The following is an 11,557-nucleotide window of genomic DNA, read 5'->3' as shown; positions in this document are numbered from 1 at the left end:
TCACTAATCAAAATAATTTCCTTTTCCGGGTGAGTCAATTATTTAACCAATATTATATAATAAAACTAGCAAAATTAATACAACATCAAGTCATAAATTTCTATTTGAATTGAAATATAACATAAAAAATAAAAAATAAAAAATCCCATCCACTAGAACAGAGAAACAAAGAAAAAACAAATGAAAAGAAAGAATCTACTGGAAAAGAGAGAAGGAAGAGAGATCAAAAGAAAGAAGAGAACTTGGATATCTTCGTAGTGGAGTTTTCCAAACAAAACAGAAGAAATGACTACCTACGAGGATATCCAATGGTCTTCGCTCGGCTTTCGAGGCGGGTTTCAGCTCTCGTTCGGGCTTCCCCCCTTTGGAATCCCCGCTTTTGGCTATTGCTGACTTACGGTTAAAGACCTTTCCTATAGTAGCTTGTCGCACTCCCTATCAAAATAGCCCTCAGGCACTAAAGCTACAAAAATTACCAAATAGCTATGCATTTTTCTTATCCAAAATAACTGAATCAGTCATTTTATTAATATTTAATTACAAAAATGACTCACACCTCCATTCTGTAATTGTTTCTTTTTATGAGATTGATTGTTGCAAAGATAATTTCATGAGTTTATCTTTATGCCCTTGAGTTTAACTGAATGTTGGTTCGCATCAAATGGTAAAAATGATAAATAGCATGCAACTGTACTTCTCATAACCATTTTAGTAAGAACCATTATTACCAAATAAGATATATGGTTGTTTAAATAAGATATAAGATATTTTTCTTAAATATTAGAAAAACATGGCTGGTACAATATACACCACTCCCACACCCACCTAAAAAAATGGGAAAACAAAAATGAAGAGAGAGAGAGAGGGAGGGAGAGAACTTCAATACAATCACATAGATAGTAGACACAATAACAAAGCCCAAATCCAGTACAATACATTGATAGTAGACACAATAACAAAGCCCAAAACCAGTACAACACTTTAACCATACCAAAAAAACAAAACAAAAAAAACAAAAAAAAAACCCATTGAACATCCAACCATTGACGATCTACAAGCTTTAATTAAGATCAACTCGAACCTGCAATTTTTTAGATAAAAGAAGATATTCAATATAATTGAGAAGCTTACAATGAACAAATGTTTAATTACCAAAAATAAACTTACTGATAAAAGACTTACCAGTAATTTTGTTACCATTCCCTGATCAGAATGTTGGGCACGTGCGCAATCTTTCCCCAATCTTCTCCTTCATTTGGCTTGACTCGTGCCTCCAATTCAACATTCGACCCCCCCGTTAATATTGTTAATTTCTGGAGCGTGGTTACTCGCTGCAATCCATCTGGAAGTGCCTTCAAATTAGAACAATGGCTAATTGAAAACTCTCTAAGACAGGGCAGTGCTCCTTCCTCAACCTTCCATTCCTCCAAACCATATAGGCATATCAAATCCAAATTTTCAAGCTGAGGGAAGCCTCCAGAAAGAAAAATTGCACACTTTTCTTTCAGATTAGATAATAATATATAGAGGAACTTGAGTTTTGGCAGCTTTCCTAAGATTGACCATGTTTCTTCTCCAAGAATACATCCACGCAATGTCATGTGAGAGAGGTTGGATGGGAATTCCCAAGGGTCGGACAGGAGATATTCTATCACTACACCATCCAAATAGAGCTTGTAGAGATTGAAGTAATTCCTCGAAAATATGTACTTTCCGTGTATTTTGTTTATAAAATACAAATTCAAGGATTCGACATGGTCCAATTTGGTAATCCACCCTGCAAATGCCTCTATTTGTGACTCTAAATCAACATTTATGTACAAGCCCAACTTTCTGAGGTTTGTATACTTGTCCCACCCATCCTTCACAAGACTCTTGTTATCTATTTCTATTCTCCACAGCGTCTGAAGATTTCTTATAGAAGAAAAATAAGAAGAGCCATTCCCATTCCATCTTGGCGGATCTATTTGCAATGCGGAACTGTTTTTCATCTTAAAATGTCGCAAGTGGACCATATTCGACATCGCATCACGACCACATTCGATTAGATCATCAATATTTAGGATTTGTAGGTTTCGGAGGTTGCCTATGGTCGATGAAAACCTTCGCACTCTAATCCCTCTTAATAGTAAGTACCTTAAATGAATAAGTTTTCCAGCTGCCTTAGGCAACTCAATATGAGCTGGACCACGGTTAATAAGATGAAGAACTTAAGATTCCAAAACCCATATGAACACTTCTCTTAAGAAGTTTCTTGGTTCATTGAGTCAAAGGAAAAAACACAGATCGAATATGCTTATCATAAAATTGCTCCACAGAAAAGTTGCTGATGGTATAATGAAAAATGATTCGACGAACCTTGTTAAAGGTTGAATAAGATGTAGAAGAAGAATTTCCACTGCCATGAATTTGAAAACACTTAACTTCCTCGGCTTTTGATATTGCAAGGTCTCTCAAAAGATCATGAACGCGACATGTTTTGATACACCCATTAAGATTCCTTCTTGCTACTTGAATCATGCATCTATCCACCAACTCTTCTAAGTAGTCCTCTGCAATGTCTTCGTACCTCATCACCACCTCGTTTTTGTACAAATCCTTCTGCTATCCACACTTTATCAAATTTCCTTTAGAGATTTCATAGTCTTCGGGGAAAATGCCAAGATATTGAAAGCACGGTTTCAAGTAGAAAGCAAGTCATTATAGCTCAAAGCTAGTATTTGTGAGCATGGGTTTTGGTCTTGATTGAGCTGCCAGTTTATGCGATCAAGCACTTTTGTCCACTCACCGTAGCTTCTGCGTTTCCTTGATAAGAAACCTCCCAGTACTACGATTGCAAGAGGTAAACCCCCACACTTTTTCACAATTTTTGTCTTAACTTCCTCTAATTCTTTTGGAAGAAAACATTGTTCCATGGTAATTTCTTCAACCAAGATAACTTTCTTAGTAAACAACACCCAACTATCATCTTCACTCAGAGGTGCTAGTTCAAGTGGGATGCTCACTGGATCTGCATGCAAGGCTATCTCTTTGTTGCGAGTGGTAAAGACAACTCTGCTCCCATTTTTAGTGTCAGGAAAGACATCGTTTAGAAGTTCCCAGAAATCAATCCTCCAAACATCGTCCATGACTACTAAATATCTTTTCTCTTTTAAGAACCCCTTGATATGCTCTTTAAGATCTTCTCCATTCATCTCTTCTACCCCGAGACCTATGAACTTCGCTACATCATGCAGAAGGTCTTTTGTATTGTATTCTTGAGATACAAAAACCCAAGCACGAACTTGAAAATGGTTCTTAACAGCATCACAGTTATAAACCTTTTGAGCAAGTGTAGTTTTACCTTGACCCCCCATTGCTACGATAGAAATCACACACCGTCGTAGGGGTTGCCCAATTAGTCGAGTTTTTAATTCATTTATATCCTTCTCTAAACCAACAACCTGGGTTTCATCATCTGCCTGATGAGGAGAAGTTCGTCTCTTCTCGTGCAACCGTGCAATTGAAGAGCTTGACGCTTCTTTGCTTCTTCCTCCGATGATTTCCAGACCATAAGTGGACCGACTGTTGGTGATGTCAGTGATCTTAATCTTGATCCGTTCGATCTCTGTGCCAATCGAATGCCGGGTATGTAGGTCATAGAAGATGAAAGCACACTTCTTTAGGAAATTCCTCTCCTTTTGTTGTGTTTTATAAAAGATGTACTTTTCGAAAACGTCCTCTGCATCGAAAGCCACATCTCGAATATCATCCACCCAGTTCTTCACATTCAAGTTATTTTCTTGTTTTTCTTCTGCATCTTGTAAGAAGAACTGTATTTTCCTCAATTCTCTTTCGATCCACTCGGCTTTGGCTTTCACGTCAAAATGGAAGGTTATTTCCTGAATCAAAATGTCACTGAGTTTTCCCACTACCGTAGAAACAACAGCCTCAACAGCCATTAATCCTCTCTTGTTCGCCTTTTCCTTCCTAGTCAAGTTAGAATTTTTTTTTCAAGTAATGAAAAAGAAAATAAGCGAATCAATAATTCATGAACATTATTAAAGTAATAGAATAATATAACACTCATAAGCTTCTCTTTCAAAGAACCTTTTGAATAACATTCAAACACATATTTATTTGGGTCTTATGTTTTCACCCACAATTCTGATTCCTGACGAAAATATTTTCAAATCAAACGTATTGATGTGAAGGTCCATTAAGGATACAAATTCTAATAATCTAGCGATGATGTCAGGTTGGACTACTTTCCCAAACCTCCCATTCTTCTGTGTCAATGAAGTCCTGATGTGTATCTAAATAAGGAGAACAATTTTCCTGATTTGGGGTATAATAAGTGAGTGGAGATTTTGGTTCCATTTATGAAAAAGGGAAAATTATTAAAAAGATGATTATCTAATTATTATTTATTAAAAAAAAATTTCAATTTTTTTTAAAAAAGATACTAATTTGGATTGCCTTGTTTGAACAAGAAAATCTTGAAATACCAAATGTACCTTTGTTGCATGTTACTTAATTCGAAAGAAGGTCATTTGATCGTCTTGTTATCGAAAACTAAGTCTTTTCATTCAAATTTCAACCATCGCAAAAACTAGACCGTTGTAATTTTCAAAATAGGTTGTTTGGCCCATAGTGAGAAAGTTGAGCTTCGAAAATATTTCGGCAAGAGAAAACTTTGGAAAACATGGCAAAAGTCATAAAAAATTGGGAAAACATCAGAGAAATTAAAAAATAAAAATAATTGTTTTAAATATAAAAAATATATATTTATACAGTACATTTTTTAAATATCAAATATTTTTTTCAAAAACTGCTTAATTTTTTTGAAAAAATCGTGATTTAATTGACAACTATTAAAATCATGATTTAATTTACAACTATTAAAATCGTGACTTTTTCAATAAATTGTAGATTTTTGTCACTATGGTTTGACCACCTTGTTTCAAAATAAAAAAAATATAAAATAGGACCTTGTTTCCTCCTTGTTAAAAAAAATTTGAAATTAGGTAGTCAATTGACCTAGTTTGATGGGGGTAAATTTGGAAACTTCGACTAAGGTGATCCAGTGACCTAGTTAGTATTTTTTTTTTTAAATTTCAAAAAATATTATTTTTTAATAAATAATAATTAAATAATTATCTTTTTAATAATTTTTCCAATAAAAAAGTCTAAAGCATTTTTTTTTTTGTGGGGGTATGACATAGCGTGAAACAAATCAAGAATAAGAATTCTTGAATCCACCGAAAAAGAGTTCTCAAAGAAATATTTTATTAAACTAAAAATGCTTTTGCATTGAAATTACAGCCACACCTCTATTGGGCTAGCTCATGAAGATCTAATCAGGCATATTAGTTTCACAGTTCTAATTTTTTTTTTTTTTTTTTTTTAATTTCTTGATATAGGTTTAAATTATTGGTTTTTTAATTTACGGTGAAAATTTTCACCGGCGGTCTCTACAATGGTACAGAAAGGGCCACAAAATCATATATCTTTTTTTTTTTTCGAGATACACATGAAAAATATCAACGGTTCTATGCCTTTGCCACGTCAGCCAAGTACAGACTGAGTGAAAATTTTTGAGTCAGCAGAGAATCATTAGCGATAGTTTGATAGTTTTATTAGGTTTAAAAGCCATTTCAATTTTTAGTCTTATTAAAATCCTTTTTTATTCCAAAAGTTGTATAGTAGGGGTATGCCCTTGCCTTGAATCTATGTGTACTACAATTTTATTTTATTAACCCTATACTTCCTAACAAAGGAAAGAAAAACAACAAAGGACGAAAAGGATATAAAAAACAATCCATCGTACAATATTAATTCAACCAACAGTTAGTGGTGTGCAACTAGTCGGTTCCTAAAAAATAATGATGTTAATATCATACATCTACTATCTCATCCTAAAAGCAAATATAGGACATTTTTTTTATTTAAAACATGAATTTCAATACAATTTAATTAAAAAGGATATTTTAGTAAATAAAAAACATTGAAAAAATAATTTATTACTTAAGAAACTCATAAAAAAAATGTATTTTTTATTAAAAATACATATTTTATTTAATACTTATTCATTGTTAAATTATACTGAAGTATGTTGTACAATGTAAGAAACACTAAGAAAAAAATTCAAAATAACAAAAATATTTTAATAAGAACACTTCTCTAATCTTCTTTATTTATTAAAAAACTGTTTCTATCGCAATTACTTTTCTTTTAATAAAAAAAACATGTATCCTTCATTATTTGAGAGAGAGAGAGAGAGAAATTTTTTGCTTAGAAGGAATAATTGAATACAAGCATACTGGGGAAGAGCTAGGATTTTTGTGCAGAGGGAATAAGACTGGTTTTGGGGAGAAAATTCAAAGATTTTTTTTTGTTAGAAATTGGAGAGAAAGGGCATTTATATCATTTCTTATTAACTTATGAGAAAAAACCTAAGTCAAACGTCAAACTATAGTTAATATGACTGATTTTAGGGAGAAAATTCAAGGATTCTTTTGTTAGAAATTGTAGAAAAAGGCATTTATATGATTTCTTACTAGTCTATTGGAGAAGACCTAAGTCAATTGATAATGTGATCAGAAGTTTGAAACATAGTATACCTCAAATATTTTAGAAAAAAGTTAGCATGCCCCCTTGACATCTTATCTAATAGACTAATACAACATGACTTCAAAACCTTCAAACTTTGAGCATAAGAATTCATGGATTGATATAAAACAAATTCTAGGATTTTCCACAAGGTATTAAGCCAAGGTTCAAAAACGATGCATTGAATATGAGGTTAAATAGATTAAAACTTATGTCACACAAAAAAAATGAGAGGATACAAACTATCTCAAACATTCACCAAAACTAGAATTTAACTCAAATTTGAGGTGACAAAGGGGCATGCGATAGAGGGGCGTATAAATAAATTATTCACAAAAATAGAGGGGCGTCTAAATCACCCAAAACAATAAGGGGCAACAACTAACAAGTTAAAGGGGGACATGTTTAAAAACATAGGCGTATCTTAAATATTCACAAAAGAGAGAGAGATGTTTAAATCACCCTAAACATTGGGGGGAGCAACAGGTAAAAGGTTTCACGTCGTATATAAGTTTAAAAATACAAGGGGATATCTCAAATATTTACAAAAAAACAGAAGGGTGTTTAAATCACCTAAAACATTAAGGGTGCAACATGTCATAAGTTTAAAATTGTGGGGTATCTCAAATATTCAAAACACATCCACATACACATCATAAGAAATATGAAGAAACATTATCATTAAAATGGTGATAAGGCCGGAATTGATCTGCCGAAGACAAGTCACAGATCAGATCATGCATGAAGTAACAATGTCAAAAATTGAAACAATGTTGCTCGAACAATAAAGCATTATGAGTATCATTCCGAACACTATCATGAGATGGGAAAGGTAGATCATGATTGCATGAAGCTTGTTTTAAGAAGCAAAAAATCTCAAAAGTCAAAATTCGAAGCAATCTAGGTACAAACTATTAATATAAGCAAATTATGCAAATTTCAAAGTAGTTAAGCGAAGAAATCTATTTACATGATTTAAAGAAATAAAAGACTACTGATTAATGTAACCAAGATAATATGCAAGAAATTAATGGAGAAGAAGGAATGACTTACTTGGAAGCAATACAAATACGAAGGAACAGGAATAAGAGAGATATAGTTTGAATGAGATCACCTCTTCAACCGAGAGATATAGTTTGAATTAAGTGAGAATTTCTAACTCCAAATTCCTCACAAATTGGGAAATTTTGTATCTAGAGAATTTGATGGGTATAGAGAGCGTGAGAGGTTGTATGGGTATATGTTTTCGGATGCATTAAGGGTATGATAAGGTTTATGATCAAAGACACAAAGAGGACAAGTTTTGGCCTCACAAACACGTCGTTAGAAATGCTTTTGTATCCAACACTCTACATTCCTTTGCCTACAAATTTCTCTATAAAAATCAGTTTCTTCATTTTAAGTCCTGTTTGAGTTGTAAAATGTAGTTTTTCAAAAATACATGTCATATAAAATGATTTTCATTTGAACGGTACTTTTCCACAAAAATGAATTAAAAAAGAATAAAATTCAAAATTAAAGCAACCTAAGAATCAAGTAATGGTAACAAGTAAAGTATAAATTCTAGGGAAAATTATAAAAAAAAAATCAAATATAATAATTATTTAACAAAAAAGTATAAATTTAGTGAAAATTACGAAAAAAGTAACAAACCGGCCCTGCAAGGGCCAGTTTTTTTTTCTCTCCATTTTTTTTCTCCCTTTTTATTTTTTTAATTTAAAAAAATCGATTTTTTATACTCTAACCGATCATTCAATGTCCTCTATATTTCTCTCTCCTCTTTCTCTCTCCTTTTTGTTTTTTTAATTAAAAATTTTTTTTAAAAAAAATCATTCTAACCAGTCATTCAATGTCCTCTAAATTCTCTCTCCTCTTTCTCTCTCTTTTTTGTTTTTTTAATTAAAGAAGTCAAATGTTTACATTGCCATTCCATGTCCTCTAAATCTCTCTCTCTCTCTCTTTCTCTCTCTCTCTCTCTCTTAAATTAAAAAAAAAAACGAATTTTTATATTTTAAACGGCATTCAATGTTCGCTAATTTCTCTCTCTTTATTTTTTAAATTAAAAAAACGAATTTTTACATTTTAAACGATCAATCAATGTCCGTTGAATTTCTCTCCACTCTTTCTCTTTCTCTCTATATTTTTTTAATAAAAAAAAAAAAAAGAATTTTTACATTCTATACAACTATTCAATGTCCGTTAAATTTCTCTCAGAATTTTTTTAAAATGAAACGACCATTATTCAATGTCGGAAAAAAAATTTTCTTCACTTTTTTAAATAAAAAAATTGGTTAGAATGTAAAATTTTGATTTTTTAATTTTAAAAAAAAAAAAAAGAAAGAGAAGAGAGAAGAGAAAATTTTAGAGGATATTGAATGGCAATGTAAATGTTTGATTTTTTTAATTAAAAAAATAAAAAGAGAGTGAGAAAGAGGAGAGAAAATTTTAGAGGATATTGAATGGCCGGTTGGAATGAATTTTTTTAATTTTTTAATTAAAAAATAAAAAGAGAGTGAGAAAGAGGAGAGAGAAATGTAGAGGACATTGAATGGCAATGTAAACATTTGATTTTTTTAATTAAAAAATAAAAAAGAGAGTGAGAAAGAGGAGAGAGAAATTTAGAGGACATACTGGCCGGTTGGAATGAAATTTTTTTGATTTTTTAATTAAAAAAAAAACAAAAGAGAGAGAGAAAGAGGAGAGAGAAATGTAGAGGACATTGAATGGCCAGTGTAAAAAATTCGATTTTTTTAAATTAAAAAAATAAAAAAAGAGAATAAAATGGAGAGAGAAAAAATATCAGCCCTTACATGATCGGTTTATTACCTTTTTCATAATTTTCACTAAATTTGTACTTTTTTTTGTTAAATAATTATTATATTTAATTTTTTTTTTTTATAATTTTCCTTAAATTCTATGAGTTATTTTCTCATCATAACTTAATCCATATTGCTTATAATATATATCTATATATATATATCTATATATATATATATATATATATATATATATATATAGGGTCACGTTCCTAAGACTCATATTGAGACTCACATTGCGACACACCGTTTTGTCTATATGGGCAAAAATGTTTGGAATGAGCTGATTTTTTTGTGAGGATGATCTCTGTGATAAGGGGATCATCTTGGCAAAAAATCATCCCATTCCAAAACTTCTAACCCCATCAAAATTGATTTACAAAAATTGGACGGTCTATAATTTTTCAACAAAAATTGGACGGTCTAGAAGTTTCATAATGAGCTGATTTTTGGCAAGGATGATCTCCTCACCATAGAGATCATCCTCACAAAAAATCAGTCCATTCCAAATATTTTTACCCATATAAGACAAAACGGTGTGTCGAAATGTGAGTCCCAATATGAGTCTTAGGAACGCTGTTCATATATATATATATAGGGACACCCTAAGTTTTACCACACACTTTAACAAACGTTTTTTGTCCTACATGGGTTAGAAGTTTTGGAATGAGTTGATTTTTGGTGAGGATGATCTCTATGATTAGAAGATCATCCTCCCCAAAAATCAGCCCATTTTGAAATGTTTAGCCCCATGTTTACACGTTGAAAAATCGTGGACCGTCCATTTTTGTAAATCAATTTTGATGGGGTTAGAAGTTTTGGAATGAGCTGATTTTTGGTGAGGATGATCTCCTCACCATAGAGATCATCCTCACCAAAAATCAGCTCATTCCGAAACTTCTAACCCATGTAAGACAAAACAACGTTTGTTAAAGTGTGTGGTAAAACTAAGGGTGGCGAACGGGACCATATATATATATATATGGGAAATGTTCAGCACCCTAAGTTTTACCACACACTTTAACAAACGTTTTTTGTCCTACATGGGTTAGAAGTTTTGGAGGGCTGATTTTTGGTGAGGATGATCTCTATGATTAGAAGATCATCCTCCTCAAAAATCAGCCCATTCCGAATTGTTTAGCCCCATGTTTACACGTTGAAAAATCGTGGACCGCCCATTTTTTGTAAACCATTTTTTGATGGGGTTAGAAGTTTTGGAATGAGCTGATTTTTGGTGAGGATGATCTCCTCACCATAGAGATCATCCTCACCAAAAATCAGGCCATTCCAAAACTTCTAACCCATGTAAGACAAAACACGTTTGTTAAAGTGTGTGGTAAAGCTTAGGGTGCTGAACGGGACCAATATATATATTATATATATATATATATAGGGTCAGGTTCAAAGGACAACCATTTCTACACACATATAGACAACGTGTTTTGTCTTATATGGGCAAAAATGTTTGGAATGGACTGAGTTTTTGTAAGGATGATCTCTGTGATGAGGAGATCATCCTTGCCAAAAATCAGCTCATTATGAAACTTCTAGACCGTTCAATTTTTGTTGAAAAATTATAGACCGTCCAATTTTTGTAAATCAATTTTGATGGGGTTACAAGTTTTGGAATGGATGATTTTTTGCCAGGATGATCCCCTCATCACAGAGATCATCCTCACAAAAAATCAGTCCATTCCAAACATTTTTACCCATATAAGACAAAACACGTTGTCTAAATGTGTGTAGAAATGGTTGTCCTTTGAACCTGACCCATATATATATATAGGGGGGCGTTCAATGGCCAACTTTTTAGCAAACTTTTTGGCAAAACATTTTTCAAAACATGAGTTAGAGGTTTTGGAATGGGCTGATTTTTGGTGAAGATGATCTCTACGGTGAGGAGATCATCATCACCAAAAATCAGTCAATTCCAAAACTTCTAACTCCATCAAAAACAGTTTACAAAAAATGGACGGTCCACGATTTTTCAGCTGGTAAACATGGGTTAGAAGTTTTGGAATGGGCTGATTTTTGGTGATGATGATCTACTCACCGTAGAGATCATCCTCACCAAAAATCAGCCCATTCCAAAACCTCTAACCCATGTTTTGAAAAATGTTTTGCCAAAAAGTTTGAAAAATCTCCTTTGG

At 32.4% G+C, this 11,557-nt stretch overlaps 1 protein-coding gene across 1 annotated transcript; it reads right to left on the bottom strand.

The window, feature by feature from the left end:
* Positions 1 to 790: 790 nt before the first annotated feature.
* On the bottom strand, positions 791 to 4,816 carry LOC147410306 (disease resistance protein RPP13-like). The gene is given in 6 exon segments (XM_086458846.1): positions 791 to 1,081; positions 1,183 to 2,209; positions 2,280 to 2,571; positions 2,573 to 2,616; positions 2,619 to 2,693; positions 2,696 to 4,816. Coding segments are annotated over 5 exon segments (2,673 nt in total). The 5' UTR covers positions 3,942 to 4,816; the 3' UTR covers positions 791 to 1,081; positions 1,183 to 1,193.
* Between the last annotated feature and the right edge of the window lie 6,741 nt (positions 4,817 to 11,557).

The sequence above is a fragment of the Akebia trifoliata genome, chromosome 1, assembly GCF_017979445.1.
Source record: "Akebia trifoliata isolate Shusen 1 chromosome 1, ASM1797944v1, whole genome shotgun sequence".
In the NCBI taxonomy this organism is placed as follows: domain Eukaryota; kingdom Viridiplantae; phylum Streptophyta; class Magnoliopsida; order Ranunculales; family Lardizabalaceae; genus Akebia; species Akebia trifoliata.
This window is presented reverse-complemented; position numbering and strand designations above follow the sequence as displayed.